Raw genomic sequence first — 20,950 nt, 5'->3', positions numbered from 1 at the left:
GCTCACTATACAGCACAGACTGAACCCCAAGACTTGGTGGTTTATAGTATAATTACAGCAATCCTTCCTTCAATCATAACTGTTCATACTATTACCAATAATTACATATCTAAACACCTTATTTCTCTATCTTTGGTGGTCTTGCTTCACCCTGCAATCCACCTAAACCTATAAAACTATTTTAATATAACAGTAGACAATGTTACAGCATTATTGCAGAAATTAACCACAAATTATTGGTAATAAATGCAAGAAACCTAGGAAACTGTGAACTCTTGCTTTTTATGAACCCCTGACTACTGCAATTACTTCAGGCATGAAGATGCTACTCCTTTCATGAAAAATTAATTCCATAGACACACAATTAAGCACACACGCCTCTAGTTTTCAATTTAAAATCTGTATTACTTATCTGCTGTCGTTTTCAGTAGTAGTGACTATGGTTTGACCAAACACAAGGAAAATGTTGACATATAGTAGGAATTTCTCCTATTGTAGCTCTCTCAGTTGCTCAAAAGTGGCATACACATTGTTACACAGGCAGAATGACATAATACTCATTAAAACATACCATTTTGTATGCAGAGGTTTCCTGAAATACCTCAATTAGAGTATAATGGTAAAATTAGTGCTCTCTACAAGTGCTAAACAAATATTAACTGTGTATTGAAGGTCTTTATGTTGTACTTACACCTTCACCTATATTTCAAACTCACTGAACTAAATTTAAGTGGTAACCTGTACTTGCAATGTTTTTCCTTACCTTGATAGATGATGATGGTGTTTCTACTTTTTTCACACTACTGCCCCACATCAGCTACCAAAGTTAGCTTTATTGTAAAATACAGTATTATTTTATTATTGTTATCTATTTTAATCAATTTACAAAATTGTACCAGACTATGTATCAAATCTAAGCATAAAATATACTAGTTCTGCAATATATTCAAATCAAGACACAATATGTACTTTCCTCTAATTTGTATTCAAATAAAAAAAAAAAACTATATTCCTCTATTTTGTCACCAAACCTAAACACAAAATCTATCTTCCCCTATGTCATGTTCAAAGCAAGGCACAAGATGTACGTTTCCTCCAGTTAAGATTTAAACCAAAGCACAAAATACACCATCCTGTAATTAATATTTAATCCAAGACAAAATAATTTACCATTCCTAAAATTAATATGTAAATCAAGGAAAAAAAAATCTTTCCTACAGTTTGCACTTAAACCAAGAAACAAAATATACCTTTCCTACAGTTCATGTCCAAATCACAACACAAAAATATATTTCTCCTTCAACTCAACAAAGACACAACTAGGCTGATCCATGTACCCGAATTATAAGTGTTACCAATCAGGTCTAAGTGATGGCTAAGAGAATTCAGTCAGTTCAAGTGTTGGACTTAAAGAGATTGCGAGCTAGGTTCTTCCAAGTGATATAGGAAGTCAGAATTAGGGCTATCAATTCTATGACTAAAACAAGATAAAAGAAAGCAAGTAATAAACAGCACTCACCATGAAGTCAGTCTTCTGGAATCCACAACCTACAAATAACTGTTTTTCACAAATGGGACATGAACCAAGTACATTCAACTACAAAGAATGACACACTAATAATCAGACTGCCCAAGTGTCTTAATCAAAATATTGTAATTATTAGATATATATAGCCCAAATGTTAATAGTGAAAAACAAACATTTAATCATTCTGGTGGCTGCATCACATGGTATCCACTTCTACATGCATCTTTACACAAATGATTCATCTTTTCAGGTTTGTCCCTGCAACACCATATTGTAACTTTTATCTTGATGGTTGCAGTCAACACTCACTTAAAGTCATATCCTTACCCTGTTAACTGTTTCTTTACAGACTTTATTACATAATTTACACTTGCATGAGTCAGTACAAGTTATCTGAAAGTGCAATTAAAAGACTTCTATCTGGTTAACATTTAGCAGTGCATTATTTATTACCATAAGTGAAAACAGTGCATAAATGGCAGAGTGGTCTGTAATTAGCACATTCCAATTTCAAACATTTTCTATTTTAGAAAATAGTTATGCAGTTACTCATAGTTTGAAAAGTCTTGTTTCCATAGAAACTCAGGATGATACACTGGACCTTCTTCACAGCTAACACTGCACGTGTATACTACCAGAGTACCCCAATCCACACTGTCTTCAAGCTCATCCATGTTCAGATAATTCAAAAGCTGAGGCATTACCTATATAAAATACAGTAAAATTTCATAAACTGTAAATCTAACATTCATGGTACAGAAGAGTAACATGTTTTTGCTACTCCCTTAGCTAATACATTTTTTTTCCCTAATTTCTTTCGATTCTGTTTGGATGTAGAGAGTCACTAAAGTGAGCAATTCAACCTTCCTTTACTTTGGTGCACATGAGACTCAAATTCACTGATTGGTCATTGATCCAATAAATCAACTTTAGTTCATTAGGCTAATAATGTTTCTGTGAAGGTACATATATTGGAACTTTTTTTAACAGCAATAAGTTTAATTAACACACATCATTATTATTTTCACCTATTGCAACAATACAAGTCTTGTTAGGATAATCAGTTAATATAATGTAAGAGATTAATGAGTCAAGTGATTAATTAATTAGGAAAATACAGTAATCACCCTAGGTTTAATGACCCAGGACTTCCATGTTCTTACAGTTGAATGTGTAGAGTTCTTAGTAATGTGGCAAGATCAAGTTGGCTTTGTTATTTTGTATTGTGTTTCAAGCCACATTCGTCTCCACTAAAGAGGTTTTAAGTGTCATATTCATTTAGACTCTCTAGAGCTTTTCTAACTTTAGCTAGATTTCTCAGGTGTACAGTTAATTTTGTTTTATTTTACTGTAACTTCAGGGGTTGTTTTTATACATTTTCTTTTAGCTTACAGAGGGAGCTCACAATAGAGGGAACCAGTAAAGGCTTCTTTTTCACATCTCTCTCTCTTGCTGGTTCAATACATCAACTGCACACATTAAGCTTTGTCTTTTAAGCTTTTCATAATAAACATTATTGTTCTCTGCAGCTTTCTCATGACATATTCAGTCAAAGTTCAGACACATACTCTGTACCTTCATATCTTTCACATTTGAAGTTAGTAAACCTTAACCAACTGCTCTGCAGAAATTACACCAAATTTTACCACACATGCAAACATAAAAGCCACTATTAATTCAATCTGAAAACAGTAATATCAACTTTTTCTTCCAACTTAAAAACATTGTTATCCTCATGCTATTCAGATACAAATATGTATACCTTGAAACTCACATTAACAGAAATGTAAAACAAATATTAATGTATTCACTTATACATAGTTACATATACAAGGTGTGTGATCAAATGAGTTTGGGTAGTAAAGGTTTAAAGTGGAATATGGGTATTAATTACACTGGGAAGTTTATGGGTAATCACCACTTTAACTTTTTCCGTACAGACCCAGTCTCTGGGACCAATCGAGAAACCATCTTGTGCTTGTTATAGTTTTCATGTAATTACTTTAAATTAGTGAGCTTGTGTTCATGAAATTTGGCATATTATCAGTAAACATTATAATGCTCTCATACACAAAATATCTTTTTTTTTATTAAGTCTTAGTTTGTAAAGCAATATTTTTTCTCATGCCTTTTTACTTTTCACATGCTGCCTATCCAACATGCAAAGTAATTTTGATTTTAAGATTAAAAATACTTTTATGCATCAGAAAATTTTCAAATTTCACATGTGAAATCCTTGAATGTCCAGACAGTTTTCTCAAATGTTTCTTAATAAACATCATCATACATTTTATGTTATTTTGAATAATAATAATCTCTGTACTGGCTCAGTTTATTTGACTGATCTTGTAACCACCATAAAAAATCAGGAATTAAACATAAATTATGACTTTTTCATTCTAGAATTACTACAGATTACAACACAAAGCATAAATATTTAGAATAAATAGCTTAAATCTCCTAATATACATTTATATATATACTTATTATTTTTATTATATAATACTTTCAGTCATGCCTAGCTAACATTACAGAACTTGCACTGATGTGGCAAACATGCATTCATGTTACCATATCCAATAGTATAAACACTGACCTTTAGTGTTGGCTGTGTTTTTGTAGACTAGTATTTTGTAACATACAGTCACATTTCAATTATTATACATTATATATGTATATAGAAATAAGTTTTTAAACATATTTTTCTTCAAACATAGAACAGTAAATAAAGAAGTAAAGCAAACAATTATCTCTTCTAGTTATGACCTTTGTACTCAGTTGCTACTTGTCATAGATTGCTAAGCCTCAAGAAATTTTGCACATGGAGAATGTGAAACAGAATAATTTTTTTAAGGTTTTATATATACATTTGAATAACCAAAAAACAAATTAATTTACCAATACCATATACTTCCATTACAATTTACCAAGTTTAGTAATTAAACTGCATTTGTGTCTAAAAAGATACGAAATTTCAAACAGGCTAAAAGCTCATCTTACCAGAACAAAAGTTTGTCTTGAGAGAGAGGATACTCTTATATTTGAAACTGACTGAGAAAATCACTAAGGGAACATTCTGAGCTCTTGAACAGATATTCACATGTAATATATAAAAATAGAAACAACTGAGCAGGGCCACTATGTTTTATTCACTAAATATAGTGATAACTAAGCAAGGAGAAAAGAAAAGAAGTTGTTATTTTATATTCAAACTTGATGAAATCAGTAATTTGAGTTCCTAATTTTTGCAAAACTAGACTTCCTATTTTGACATTACAAAAATCTAATTTGAACAAGTTTTACATTCAGCATACCATGTGACACACAAAAATTGATATTTAATTGTGTTTTTAATATTTACTTTTAAATTACAAAATTAAATAATCTATAATATAAAAATCTGAATTACAATTTACAGTTTGACACCACACTTAATGACATAAATTCATAAAATAGTTCAATAAAATTTGGAATGAGTCAACAAATATGATGACATGACCTTTAACCCACAACCTGTCTGGGATGGGTTAAGAGAGATATTTATGGTTACCATTTTAGTTTAGACATTGTAAGTAACAGCAGTAGCATATTAAGGTTGATAAATATTCAGATAAGTTATGGCTAGAAAGATAAAAATACACAAGTCCATCAGTTAATACAAGAAAAGGATTTACATGACTGCAATTCAAAACCTAAGGGTAATTTTAGTCTGCCCACATTGAAGAATAACACCTTCTGATCACACAAACTGTATGTTGAACATTATCTCCATATACAATTTCACACTACAAACATGATTTAATATATGTTTTCTCACATTATTTACAAAAGTCACTACATCTGCAATCATCACAGTCACATAATTTGTTGCAGCAATGATTTGCTTACTGACTAAATTAGAAACATAAATAATTCATATTCATGAGATCATATACAAATACAAGTCCTTGTGGCAAGTAAATCAGTGCAATATTAATATTGCACCTTTAGAAGCACTTTTTACTAGACATAGGAGTAGAAAGCTTTTACAAGACCATCAGAAGAAACTGATAAAATGAATAATATATTTTACAATGAGATTAAGTTTAAACCTATTAACAAGTTTATCACTTAATTTTAATTGCAGGCATATAGGTTGGAAAGTTTCAGTCAAACTAGAAGGTTTTAAGTAACCATTCAAAATGTTGTTTTTTTCATCAGTTGGTCGGAGAACTTATTAGGAACATATTGTGGATGTATTGTTAAATTATTATGAAGAAAATATTAAGAGGGTGAGGTAAGCATTAGACCTCAATTAGATATGATGTTTTGCTGAAGATGAAAACAAGGAATGATGAAATTTTGGTTATAAATTTTAAAAAATCTAAGTCTAAAGGGATAGGAAAAAATTATCTATTAAGAATTAAAAATTTAATTAACTGGATATACTATTCAAATGTGGAAAAGTTTTAGTAAAAAATAGAGGCTGCAAGTGAAAAACAAAGTTGACTCAGTAGGAGAATAAATGATAAAATTAAAGAAAAGAGTATTAGATTAAGAAGTTTACGATTATAGTAACAATGAAAGATTTAAAGGATTATAGAAGGAAAAGAGAATTAGTCAAATAGGATGTTAGACAGTTTAAAAGATGTAATTAAAAACTAACTGAAAATGTAAAACTTGACAATAAAAACTTCTTTAAACATATCACAAGTACTTGCATATGTAAAAATGGCTGGTATGGATAGAGAAAGCACTATGTAGAGGAGCATTAAGAGTACACAAAATCTAAGGATGGGATTATCACATTTGAACATTCCAGTAATTATAGACGTATTCATCTTACATCCGTGGTTAGAAAAAGTATCTGATAAAAGATGCCTTAGAAAGTTATTTAGCAAGACAAAATTTTCTTAAATGAAACCACGTTAACTATCAACAAAACTTTAAACCTTGTAAACCTTTTATGTAATTCCTCATCAAATGCTTTCCAGATATATATCCACACACACACATATATGAACAATACATGATAAATTAGCTAATTGGATCAAAAAAATGTCTGAAAGGAAGAAAGTAGAGGATTGTTATAAATGGAATTCAGCAAAATTGGATTAAAGTCACGAATATGATATTTCAGGTCTTGGTAATGGGACATTTGCTCTTTTTAATTTACTTCAATGAAAAGGTTATGATGTTGAATGTTGCTTGAGCCATCCAAGAAGTATTCCATTGCTAATAGTAAAAACATACTGTAGGATTTTGGATCATGTTTACAGAAATATTGAATATAAATCCAAAAGCATTATAATTTCATTGTATATGTCACTAATTAGACCTTCAGGATATTGTTTTCATATTTAGCTCCTTACATTAATAAGGGCATAGAATTTTTTGAAAGGGTTCATAGGAAATGTACTAATGTAATATCTAGGATGAAACAGGTTACAGTCTCTGACATTGTTTTGATTAGAATTAACCGAGGTGTTCAAAATTATTAAAGGAACTAACGTTATCAATGTATCTTATTTTGTATTTAATGCTGAGAATAATATTACAAGATGACAATAATTAAAGTATTTGCAGGTTGGAGTAATTTTTAACTTAATTTTACTTTTCTAGCAGGGTGATTAACCTTTAGAATTGTTTGCCTTGAGATATGGTAGATGCAGAAAAATTAAAGGAATTTGAAGGAAGGCTATATAAATATTTAAGTGGTATCTGCTGACTTTTTTTATTTAATAAAAAGCACATCTTCAATGGACCAACAGGCTTCTTGTTGTCTATGTAATTTATATTTCATTTTGAGTTCCTTGTGGTTAAACACAAAGCTACACAATGGTGTATTTGTGTTCTGCTCACCAATGGTATCAAAATCTATATGCAAAAACGGTTCGTTTGGGTTGAGAAAATATTTTACGTAGATGAGCGAACAACGTTTCGACCTTCTTCGGTCATCGTCAGGTTCACAAAGAAAGAGGTAACTGACCGGAAGCTGACCACATGTTTGAAAGGGGTTGTGTAACTGAGTGTCGGAATGTAGAGGGCGGTGTTAGATGTTAGAATATATAATTTTATTTACTTTATTATATTAATATAGGTATAAAGGCGTTCCTTTAAATAAACACAACATAACCATAGAAAACACTCAAATACTAAATAAAGAAACAAATGCAAAATTAAAGAAGCCTTACTTATACAACAACGTAAACCCAAAATAAACCAATATAAAGGAATGCCTTTATACCTATATTAATATAATAAAATAAATAAAATTACATATTCTAGCATCTAACACTGCCCTCTACATTCCGACACTCAGTTACACAACCCCTTTCAAACATGTGGTCAGCTTCCGGTCAGTTACCTCTTTCTTTGTGAACCTGACGATGACTGAAGAAGGTCGAAACGTTGTTCGCTCTTCTATGTAAAATATTTTCTCAACCCAAACGAGCCGTTTTTGCATATATATTTCTCTACAAGTGGGTTTTCTCGACATCACTGGTATCAAAATCTGGTTTTAGCAATGTAATTTCACAGATATATTGCTGTTCTACTGGGGGTCTTCATTTTGAGAACTGCTGATTTTAATGAGAGGCTTATATAACAAATTAAGATTCTGCTTTTAGAATATAAGCCTCTACTTTTTTCATTTATTAAGGTAGCAACAGATACTCAAGTTCTGAAGAAATAAAATAGCTCTCTTTTCTTTCAAGAAAAAAAAAAGGTATGTAACCCAGGAAAATGAGTTTATTTCAAAACTAGATCTAACAAATATTCAGGAATAATTCTGTTTTTAAAGTAAATAAATGAGTTTCAATAATAAACTTTCCAGGTTGAGGCTAGAAGTTGGAAAACATAAGGGTTCCTGGATACCATAAGAAATTACAATAAGAGGCAAGTTCAGAGATGCAGCTACCAGCTGAGGCATAATAAATACTACAAAAGTCAAGTTCAAAGTCAGGGGTAGAAGCTGGCACACATAAGGCAATATAAAGTCAAGTTCAGAGTCAGAGCTAGCTGTCAGAGAACATATGATACTACAAAGATAAAGTTCATAGTCACAGCTAGCAGTTGGAGTACATAAAGCACTACAGAGACAATGTTCAGAGTCAAGATTAGAACACAGAGCAAACAAATTATCAAAGACTAAATTCAGAGTTAGGTCTACCAGTTGAAAAACATAAGGTACTACAGAAGCTAAGTTCAGGGCCAGGGGAGCAAAAATACTATAAAAGTCAAGTTCAGATTCAAAGCTAACAGTTGGAGCACATAAGGCACTAGAGAGACTAAGTTCAGGGTGAGGGCTAACAGCTAAAGCTTATTAATATTATAGAAGGCAAATTCAAAGTTAGAGTTAGAAGTTGAAGTACAAAAAGATTATATAAAAGCTATTAATGTTAGATTAAAAATTAATCCCTACACAAAATAACTAGTTTGTGTTTTAATATGTGAAAGGCCAACAAAAATAATTTTAAAATGACAAAATTCTTAAATAATTAAATGTCATGAATAATAAAGATTAGAAATTGAAATAGTTTAGAGAGTTTATGTAATGATGAGAGAAATATTTTGAGAAAAGTTAAAAGTCAGTTACAATATAAACATATTACCATTACACAGTAGAAAAAAAAACGCCACCAAAAAACCCACTAAAACAAAAACAAATTTATCATTTTGGTGACTCAAAAGAAAAAAAAATTGTTGAAATATAAGAATACAGTGCATAAGCCATAATCGGTTTTATAATTTTACATGATTAAAGTATAAAGAAGATTAGGTACTGAGCATGATAAAAGTACATGAAAATATTTTTGAAGGATAGCAACTACAAAACTAACAAAATGTATTGATGAAAATAAAGACTAAAATTTTGCATTACTTGGAATTCAAACTGTCGAGGAACACCACATGGACAGAAAGGAATGTCTCCAGCTTTTGGTATGTTTTCTGAAGAAATCCATAATGGTTGACCACCTCGATGATAACGAAGAACCTGAAACAATAAATATATGAAAAGCAATTATGTGAAAAAAATATTAAATTTTTACTATAATGTCTTATAAATCATAAATCTTACCACATTCTAGTTTATAAATAAAATGTTTAAAATAACATCTGGAGAATATTTCCAAATCATATCAGTGGTTGCAGATAATCAGGAATTACCAAGAAAGGACAGTTATGCTAATAGTTATTTGAAATGTTTCATTCAGATGTCCAGAACTACAAATAGGAAAGATTTGTGAGTTATGTGTCTGAAAGGAGAATGCAAAAGTTAGAAACAAAATATTAAATATTTGTAATGAGAAGTTTGTAAATCCAGATGCAGACTTATTCTTAGACCAAATGTTTTTTATGTTTTTTAACATAAAATTTAAGGACAATAAAAGCCCTGTTGACTCACTGAGGGCACTAGTCCTGATGATGGTAGCTTTGCCACCAAAACTTGTTAGTTGTAAATAATAATAAATATTTACCTTTCAGTGTGTCAAAAAATGTAATTTTGTTGTTGTTGTTGTTTATCTTAATATAGTAGCATAATGTGTCTCAAAAGCCTCTCTCATCAATTACATTAAACACTTAAAAACAATAAAAATCTTAAATCCAACCTTTGTTATTTAAGTATTTACCAATACTTCTTAAACTCCTGTAAATTTATTATACCTATCATACCTGTAAGTAATCCATTTCAAAGGTCAAACACCTGCCAAAAGTAAACTATTAAAATCAGAAATATATTTCCAATAATACTTACGTCCTCCCACACTACAGCTATTACTTTGCTGCTAGGTTTTTTTTTCCTTTACCCATCTAAGCATTGTTCTAATTTTTTCTTGCTTGTTCCAGTCTTTTATTCCCCACTTAACAGTTTTAACACTCCCTAGTGACGCTCTCCATCTAAGTCAATACACACTCTATCTTGGTACTATGTATAAACATCTCTTTCAGATAATATATTTGCACTCTCCACCTACGTCAATGCACCCCCTATCTTGATAATGTATGTAAGCATTTCTTTCAGATAATATTGTCACTTTTTTCAGATTGATTCAATCCACAATCTCTAACACCGGGTCTTAGCAGGAAGGAATGGCACAAGAGCGTAAGTGGAGGTATATATTATTGGAAATTATTTTCAATTTAAGAAAGTGTTAACTTCTAAAACACACTTATTTCTACTACACATTCTGCATGGATAATACCCTTACTAGCTCATCTGCCTTATCACTGTGGGATTCTAGTTATAATAAACTGCACAATATCAAGAACATGCATGCTCTTCACCCAAAACCTAAATCATGCATTGTGGATGAAACTTGATATGATCCTTCATCACCATTGACCAGATAATTAAGGTCCTACTGCTCAGCATTGGAATTATAGGGCCATGGCCCCTAAATGCCATGTTGGTGGGTAGGGCACTTGGGTGATATATATATATATATATGTATATTTGTGAGTGGATCCCAACTTGCAGCTACAGTGTGATGTGTTCTGAGCCACCAGAATCACAATGAGAAGATAAGCAACATCAAAGTGGACAAACTTAAACTAACAGGATCCTCTATGTAACACTCAACCTGAAGAAACACATCTCATCCAGTTTGGAATTATGAACAATTATGCTCACTCCCCAACTGAAATGTAGAAGGTAAATTCCACTTGCCCCTGGAATTATGGGGAAGATGTGGAAGAAATGGTGCTCAACCAAAAACTAAGAATGGAACCACTTTGTATTCAGGTTTATGATGAGACAATGGACCCTTTTCCATGAACAATGTACTGAATCAATAGCGATGAAAAGAAGGGCCACATTCAACCAAACTGGATAGCTAAGTGTCAAATCTGAGCCAATATCACAATTAGGTTCCCACACAGGCTGATGCTGCTCCTACCAACATCTGGGAAAAAAAACCAACATAGAACATAACATAGAAGATTCAGGTTAAAAATCAAAGAGACCTTGACTGAATGCCCCTTGACAAGAAATACAAGACACTCCTGTAGAATTGTCAGAGGGAAGTATAATAGCTGTGCCCTTCAATAATTCTAGACCTTGCAATATCACCCTTTAAACAGCAAGAAGTTCTGAAACATTAATTTGGAGGGAAGCCTTACTGTCTGTCCATAGGCCCTGAATTTCCTCACTGTTGAAATATACATCTCATTCATGAAGCAAGGAATCTGTGAAAAGAAACCTCTCTGGCTGAGGTGGTGGAAGAAGATCATAATATTGTTTTGAACTAGCCACCACTGAAGTTCAAATGTATTGATTCTGAATAAAGAGACTAAGAAACCCATTGGGTTGTTATTCATGATCTATTGGCCATGTAAAGACGACTAAAGGGATCTCATATGTGCTAATTCCAAAAAAATGAGGTATTTGAGTGATGCCCAAATCCTTTAAAGAGAAAGAACCATAAGAGGAGGAGACATGTGTAAGAGTCAGACTGCCTGTTACACAGCTCAGATATCTGTTGAAAAAGACACTCTGATGAATGATGTATTGTGTTTTAGCAAGAAAAAATATCATAGCTCTCATAAGAAATCCTGCCTTGGCTGCTCTGAAATGCAGTATCTGAGTGTGATGTTCTGCTAACTGAAGAGATAATGCCAGTAGTAAACAGATATCCATGGGTCCATAAAATGATGGTGACAAGTTCAGGGCTCTGTAAAACCAGATTTTTGTGCACAAAATGCAAATAATGGTAGGATGACTCTATTATGGAACATGCAAACAGGCATTGACAATATCAAACTTCATCATCCACAGTCCTAGAAAAAAAAAACAGCAAAGAGTTAGGGATAACTCCATTATGGACTTTGGAAGACCTTCAAACTGATTTGCAAGAAAAAGATCAATGACCAGACGTCAATCTCCATCTTTTTTGGGTACAACAAAGAAATAGGAACAAAACCAAGGAAGAACTGAAATGATACTCTGCACTGCCCACTGACCAAAACATTTCTAATAATTGTGAAATGAAGTTCTAAAATCTGAGTATCTATAGGAGGTAAAAACACAACAGGTTGGTGGGATACTGGTGGTAGTGATGTGTGCTGAATGACTAATCCTGATGCAAGCATCTGTAGTACCCATGAAATATTTAGTAAAGGTTTACCACACATCCAGCTACCTTGGAGTTTAGCTTCACATACTGCAAAGGTGTACAACAGTCACTGTTGCCACTAGCAGCATTCTGAACAAGCATAGGAAACTCATGGATATGGACAAAATCTATTCTGGGTACCAATAGACTAAGGGACAAATGTTGGGGTCTAGACACTAGAATAGTGGCAGAACTATGACCACCTGTAGGAAAATCATGATGTCAACAATAACAAGGATGAACACGTACAATATTAACCCTTGAATCCAAAGACAAGAATTCCAGTAAGTACTGCCTCAGAGCTTCCTGGAGAAACACCATTGAACTGAATGTATATCTCCATCTCACAATAATATCAAAAACAGGACAAGCTAAACTGACTATCCCTGATTCATAAGCAACATTAGATATCAGAGGTTGGATAGAAGAAACCTGATCTGCCTCCATGCTGCACACATTAATCCAGGAATTCATGACATAAGTCAACTTGCTAAATGAAGTTTTTTTTTTCTAGATTTACAAAAATAAAATAAGTAACACAAATAATACTCAAAGTACATTCAACAACTGTACCACTGAAAAATCTGTTAGTCAACACTTTGGTTAGAAAAAGTAACAATATCATCTGAAGGAAGTGCTTATATACAGTACCATGATAGCTGACACATTAATGTTGGTGGAGAGTGTCACGAGACAGATATTGCCAAGGGTAGTTAAGTAGGGAATAAAAGACTGGAGTAAGCAAGACAAAATCAGACCAATATTTGGATGGATAAAGTAAAAGAAACCCCGACAGTCAAGTGATAGCTGCAGTGTGTAGGAAAGTAAGTATTTTTTGGAATTTATGCTTTTTCCCTGTGTTTTACTATTCTGATCATCAAGTAAAAAAAAAAAAATGTAGCAACACTATCAATTTCCTAAACAATTTTAAACATCTCAATCTGATCCTCTCTAACTCATTTCAAGAAAAAGCAATTTAAGAGATATTAACCTGCACTTGAATGACAGACTTTCCATCCCAAATATCATCCTAAATGTTTAGTAGACATACTCTGAACCCTTTCACTAGAATCATAAACTTATAGGCTAGTTTGTCTGCTGATGTGGTTTGTGCTGTTAGTTTAAATTATCCTTTTGCAAGATATATCAACATGAAGAACTGCATTTATGTTGGTTTAAAATGTCTGACTCAAATATTTTTTCTTCTTTTTGTATAAAGATGATTTGAAACTCCTTCTATTGCCTTGTCATTTTTAAAATATTTCCTCAGGGATAACAACATAAATAAGTACAATGTATTTAACTTTATAGTTTTATCATAACTTGCAACAAACTTTCAATTTTGTACTGTTCTTTGGTTTAATGACTATTTTAATTTCAAATCATGGTTAACTAACATGCAGTATACATAATAGTCTCACAATAAACAGTAATAGGCTCATAACCCCACAATAAATTTAAATTATTACTTTTGTCAACAACTAAAATTTTAACACAACCACCTATGTGAAAATCAATACAGTGAAACCAAACAAAAACTAGTGCCCCACACAAGGCATGTGCATCCTCAAATATAGAACAATTAAATTTTGACAAAAAATAAAAAAATGTACAATATAATTTAAATTTAATCAAAACAATGAAACTTAATTGTAACATATAAAAATATAAAATGTCTATGTATTAATTCTTTTTCAGCACAGTCTTGGTCCTTGGGACCAACTGATACCCATTTTATGATTGTTATAGTTTTCATGCTATTACTTTTAAATTAGTGGGCATATGTTAATGAAATTTGGCAGATCATGAGTAAACATTACAATTCTTTAACAGGCAAAATATGAACTTTTTTAATTAAGTCTAAGGTTTGTTAAACAATATTTTTCTCATGCCTTTTTTTTCCATGTTGCCTATCCAATGTACAAAGTAATTTTTCATTTTAAGATTCAAATACTTTTATGCACCAGTAAATTTTGAAATTTCACATGCAAGATCTTTATAATGTCCAGATAGTTATCAAACATTTCTTAAGAAATATTATATTTTATCTGTTATTTTCACTAACAAATTCCCATATGGGTTTGGTAGATTTCACCAACCTTGTAACCACAGTAAGAAATTAGAAAATAAATATAAATTATGCTTCTTATGTTTTAGAATGACAACAAACTATAATATGAAAACACAGATGTTTAGTCTAAATACCTTAAGTTTCATAATGTCATATCTATTATTTTTATAATGAGCTGTGCCTGGCTAACAATACACAAGTTACAATAATACACCACATGTGCACTCATGTTATCCAATAACATAAAACTGACTTCTAGTTTTTACAGTGGCCCTGTCTTGGCTGGGTTTTAGTAGACTAGTATTTTATAATGCACAGTTCATATTTCAATTATTATACATGTGTAAATAGATTATTACTATTTTGAAATACATTATAAAACTCATTTTTCTTAAAATGTAAAACAGTAAATAAAGAAGTAAACAATTATCTCTCCTGACCACAACCTTTGTACTCATTTTCTGTTTGACACAGGTCTCTAAGTCTTTTTAAAATTTCACATGTAGAAGACACAAACAATTTTTTTTAGATATACAGTTGAGTAACAAAAAAATCATAAATTAGTAAATCAGCACCATAGAATTTCACTATAATTTATCAAGCTTAGTAACTAAGCTGTATTTTAGTCTAAAAAATATGAAATTTTAAGTAGACACAATATTACAATAATAAAGACACAATATACCTGCTTGAAATCTTGGTTAGAAAGAATGAAATGGCCTCCAAGCACTTTAAAATGGCTGAAAAAAGTGACTAGGGAAAAACTATAAGCTTTTGATTGGTTATTCACCTGTAATATATTTTAAATTAACTATATATACATACAAGGGAACATTTACAAAAAGAGAAAGAGATGAATGGCTAATATGTGTGATTCAGTACATAAGCCATTTCTCAGCAAAATGAAAAGATATTATGTTATTTTATATTCTAACTTTTCAGTATTCATAATTTGAGTTTGTAATTTGTATAAAATTATAAACTTAGTATTTTGACATCACAAAACTTTAATTTGAACCTGTGTTGCATTCAAAATTCCATGTGACACTTAACTGTGCTTTTTGAATAGAAATTGAATAGTGTGTAGTACTAAAATCTGAATTATAATCTACAGTTTGACACCAAACTTACTGGTATAAATTCATGAAATAATACATCAATAAACTTTTGAATGTGAGTCAACAAATACAATGGTATAGCCTTTAACCTGTGACCCATCTCAAAAGGTTTAAAACATACCAAATTCAGCTCAAGTACAAAATCAGTTAAAAACACCTTTTGTTGAAAACATAAAGCAAACAGTCATGCAGGAATGTTGCAAAGAACATTGTTACTTTTTTTTTCTAAGCTCCTGAGCCAGCAGATAATTCACAAGTGAGTTATACAACAGATTTTTGTCAAAATTCAAGGGAAAGTACACCATTCATTGTTGATGATTCAACAATTGTAAATGAACAGAAATATGAGAAGTGCTGACAAAAACTTATCAGATCACTTTTTACTATTCATATCTATTTCAGTTGAAAGACTAAAAATATTTCAAAATAAAACATAAATGAATAATAGAGTTATAGAAATGTTTATACCTGTTCAGGTTCATTGGCAATTCTTTTCTTAAACTTGTTGTACATCTTATCTGACTTTAAAGCTAATGCTTCCAATTCACTTTCAAACAGTTTGCTGTCTTTCACTAAATCATCAGCTTTAGGAGATGTTAGAAACTTCTGATATTCTTCTAGTTTTTGTGACTCAGTTTTTTCTTCTTTTTCCTCACTATACTTTTCATGTTCCATTACAAGCTCAAATTCTGGTAGAAGAAAGTTTGTGTGATTCGAACAACCTGTAGCAAAAGAAAAAAAATACAATATTTTACACTTCAGTATAATGAACACATGCATTTTCCTGTAACAAAAACAATGTACTGCCACAAATATTCCAACAGTACAGTACATAAATGACAAACTACCACAAAATGGAACACAGTTCATAAATAAAAATAAAAATAGGTATCTGAAAAAAGTCAGAATTCCATTCAAAATGTAAAGCTTTAAGCCTGTCAATAGTTTATGATGGAACACATTATAAACCCATGCTAATATGAATAAGAAACAAAAGTACTAATATTGATATTAATTTTTAATCTTTTGGTTCATAAGTTATTGAAAAATAAAATCCAACTACATGTATAATAATACCTTTATATATGTTGCTCATAAACAAATTATTCATAAAATCGTGTTAAGATACAACATGATTTGAATATTTACTCACATGTGCAAAGATTCCAACAGAAATGAAATTTTCATTCAAAATTATTCACAAAAGTAATATCAAATATTTAAAATACAAACACTAAAATGTACTATAGTTATCACATAAATCTCAGGTTTCAAAAACATTTTTCTTGGTACAAAGTCACATGATTCTGAAAAGAAAATTATTAAGCATATTTTCTAGCTCACAATTTCTTACAAGTGAACCTTAATGATTTAAAACAAAAATTTTAATTGTAATACATTAGAATATATATATAAGCATTAGATGACACACATGCTTAATTTCCAATGAGCTTTTAGTTCTTAAACAACAAGAAATGGGTTTTTTTTTTTTAAATCACGAGTAAAAGTAAGAAGTAAGGCTGAAAATGAACTGCCCAACAGAAATAATTCAGATATAAATCCCGATTAATACAAATAATGTTGAAATATGTGCTGAACAAAAGAAACTAGTTTCAGATGGATCAGTAGGAAACAGGTCAAATTATGTACTATAGTTATATGTAATGAAATGGTAAATCTGATTCTTTGAAATTTGCATTTCCCAGACTGTTTTTAAAATGTAATTCATGTAACATTGATCTATCAAAAGAGTAAAATAACTCAGCATTGTTTATATATAAATATACATTACAATAACTAAGCTTCATAACTTTGTTTCAGGTACTTCTATATTTTACTATCCACTATCCCAAAAAGCATCAAAATACCTATGGTGGGCTTTCCCATTAGCAACATCAGTACTACTATCAAGCCAAATAAGATCACTTTAAATCCCCCATAAACACACCAATTCATCAAAACGTGACAAAAACCAAGATATCATGATAAACCATACCATTAAGTGAACTATTTTAGAAGTAAATAACTATAAAATATATCCTGTATAAGTAAGAGGGCCAATACCAGTATACTTCAATGCAATACAGTCTAGTAATCAGAAGTGATCATCTGGCTTTTCTAAAGAATCACATAAAGTTCTCTAATCTCTTTGCAACACCAACATTTTCTTACACAAATAAACATCACCTAACTTTTTTTACCTTTTCCTTATAACTTTCCTATATAACTTTACATGTTTTTTTGTATTCAAACACAATCTTACTCATGACTGATCATTAAATAAATCTCCCAAGTTCCTCCTCAATTCAAATATTTTTGTTAGTTTGGCCAGCCTTATCCAGCAACTGAATGTTACAAGAGACTTGGATAAATAGCAGTTCTTGTTACTATTAATTTAATACACATAAACAATGTTTTACAAAAGCTGTATCTCTGTTCTGAATAGTAATATAATAACTAGTATTCTAGAGTTTCAATCCTACATTCCAAGACATAATTATTCCTTCATTGTGTTTACTGGAATTTGTAAAAATAAACCTATTCTTCAAGACAAAACGAATTAAAAAGATCTTAAGACCATATTACATAAATAATCAAGAGTATAAAAGAACTAAGTTTAATATTTATGACAAAATTTATTAGACTAACTATTTTGCAAACCACAATGTTCTCTATGTCCAGATTTCCAATCAAGAATCTGATGTTCTTTACTACAGTAATTCTTCTTATGACAACGTCCACATCGTTTGTCTCCTAAACAGCCACAAACATCACAGAGAATCAGAAATTTGTCCACAGACCATTTCTTCAAATTTTCCTTTGTTTCATTTGGAGGATCATAATCATAGAATTTGTTTTTTCGAGGAAGTTGGCAACGAAATACCTTGAAGTTTAGATTGCTATTTTTTGAACAGCATTTGGGGTTTTTGCAAACAAATATAAATATCATACGGTGAAATGCACTTTCTTTTTCGTTCAATGGAGCGTATACCTGCTGTAAAAATACAAATGGTTCATTGCACACATTACATCTCAACATTGAAGACGAGGGAATATCAGTCAAACTTAACCATGCTGGTTTTCCTCCAATTTTGCTAGGAAAAAAGCAACTACTTAAATACGATGATTCCGAATGTTCGATAAAACCTAGTTCAACAAGCTGACATTTAATCGCTTGGTCACAAAAATCTTCTTTAATTTCGTTATCAGATATAGTATTTTCAGCCATATTTACAAGAAAAGCGGCCTCTCTTTACGTTTGAGCTATAAGTCGATACAATTTTTATAAATACATTTTAGCAAGTATTATTGAAAACAAAATTTCTAATAAAGGAAAATTTGAAATTGACTAACATTACTCCTCTTTTCAAGGGAGGCAGAAAAATAATTATAGGCCTACTAGTTTTACATCAATAGTGTATAATTGTTTCAGTTGACTTATACAACACTTCCGAATGACTTCATGTAACATCCTTATATGTATGTGAAACCACAACCGTGAACTTATTTTCATATACATACCTTCACATATACATACATCTATAGCCATTTACGCATACTTCCAAAACATGTCATTAAGTATTCTAGCAGTTTATACTGAATACTTCTGGCTGACACATAAATCCCTCAATAACACTCAGATTACCATCAGAAGTTGGCCCCGCATGCCCAGGTTGTTAGAGTACTCGACTTGCAATTCGAGGTTCACGTGTTCAAATTCCCGTCGCACCAATAATGCTTGCCCTTTCAGCTGTTGGACGTATAATGTTTCCATCCATCCCACTGTTCGTTGGTAAAACAGTAGTCCATGAATTGGTGGTCGATGGTAATGACTAGCTGCCTTCCTTCTAGTTATACACTAGTAAATGAGGAGCAACTAGTGCAGATAGCTCTCGTGTAGTTTTGTACGAATTTCAAAACAAACAAACCCCCCGAAGATACACTCAGTGATGGTATTAAAATCATCTATGGTAGTGAAACTTTACTGACTCATTTATATTTCAATCTCCATGAAATAAATAATTGATGGAAGAACTCTGATAAACTGTCTAAGACGTTTCAACTGAATGTTTACTTCAGTATAAAATTTTGTATTGTACTACTCAATAAACACTCAAAAGAACCACAACTTCCATATAGTCTGTAGAACTATCATATTTCATAGATGAAAAGTAACGTAATAGGCGATAATCCTTATTACTAATCATCAGTATATTTACCACTAAATATTACTAAATCATTTTCGCAATTATTTTATGAATTTCACTAAATTTCATCAAAAATCTATTATGTAATGAAATATTAATTTAACAGATAAATAGTAATGAGTACACAATGATAAGCTCCAAAACGTTCTAGAGACTCGATTAGATCATGGAAGTACGAGGTCTGTTCAAAACATACGCGAACTGTTTGAATTGCGCGGCTCCAGTTGGTTCCAGGGAATCCGCTTGGTGTCGCTACGTTTGCACAGATCAGCTGATTACGACGCCATTTCCCGATTGCAGATATCTTCATTTGTGTATTAGCTACGCGGTTTTAAGTGAAGTGCGATTTTTTCGTTTGGCGGATTTCAGAATGAATGACCTGAAGGAGCAACGACTTGCTGTGAAATTTTGTGTTAAACTTGGAAAATCTGCGACTGAAACTTTTGCTATGCTTAACACGGCTTACGGTGATGCTGCTATGAAGCGTACGGCATGTTTCAAGTGGCATGAACGTTTTAAGGATGGTCGACAGTCCATTGACGATGATGAGCGTCCTGGACGTCCTTCCACGTCAACTGACGACCCACACGTCGACAAAATTAACACCCTGGTGCGGGCAAATCGACGTCTGACTGTCAGGGAGCTTGCTGAAGAGTGTGGGATAGCAGTTGGATTTTGTTACGAGATTTTGACCGAAAAATTGAAGATGCACCGCGTTGCTGCGAAATTTGTGCCTCAGAACTCTTGAGTTTTTGGCCAAACACTCGATCACTGTTCTTCCCCACCCCCCTACTCATCTGACCTTGCTCCTTACGATTTTTTCTTGTTCCCCAAACTCAAAAGACCCTTGAAAGGAAGAAGATTTGAGACGATTCCCGAGATTAAGGCAAATGCGACGAAGGAGCTGGAGGACATTACAAAAGAAGCGTACC

General features: G+C 31.7%; 1 protein-coding gene across 2 annotated transcripts; it reads right to left on the bottom strand.

Annotated features, from left to right (window-relative positions):
- Positions 1-1,952: 1,952 nt before the first annotated feature.
- On the bottom strand, positions 1,953-19,077 carry LOC143230671 (programmed cell death protein 2-like). Of its 2 annotated transcripts, none has more exons than XM_076464608.1 (4): positions 18,472-19,077; positions 16,279-16,532; positions 9,390-9,503; positions 1,953-2,232 (listed from the first exon to the last, which is right to left on the bottom strand). In XM_076464608.1, exons 1-4 carry the CDS (start codon positions 19,037-19,039, stop codon positions 2,074-2,076), a joined length of 1,095 nt encoding a protein of 364 aa, XP_076320723.1. In that variant the 5' UTR covers positions 19,040-19,077; the 3' UTR covers positions 1,953-2,073. The 2 variants fall into 2 exon arrangements, with proteins under 2 accessions (XP_076320723.1, XP_076320722.1); XM_076464607.1 differs by having other exon boundaries at positions 18,460-19,075.
- Positions 19,078-20,950: the final 1,873 nt, after the last annotated feature.

Source organism: Tachypleus tridentatus, chromosome 10 (genome assembly GCF_004210375.1).
Source record: "Tachypleus tridentatus isolate NWPU-2018 chromosome 10, ASM421037v1, whole genome shotgun sequence".
NCBI lineage: Eukaryota > Metazoa > Arthropoda > Merostomata > Xiphosura > Limulidae > Tachypleus > Tachypleus tridentatus.
This window is presented reverse-complemented; position numbering and strand designations above follow the sequence as displayed.

What these genes read in the sequence shown, in the direction of transcription:
- LOC143230671 (XM_076464607.1), bottom strand. Translation starts at nt 19,039, where the DNA reads ATGGCTGAAAATACTATATCTGATAACGAAATTAAAGAAGATTTTTGT. An exon ending in ACATTGTGGTTTGCAAAATA is followed by an intron (nt 16,533 to 18,459) that starts GTTAGTCTAATA and finishes CTTTTGCTACAG; the next exon opens with GTTGTTCGAATCACACAAAC. An exon ending in TTGCCAATGAACCTGAACAG is followed by an intron (nt 9,504 to 16,278) that starts GTATAAACATTT and finishes TTATTGTTTCAG; the next exon opens with GTTCTTCGTTATCATCGAGG.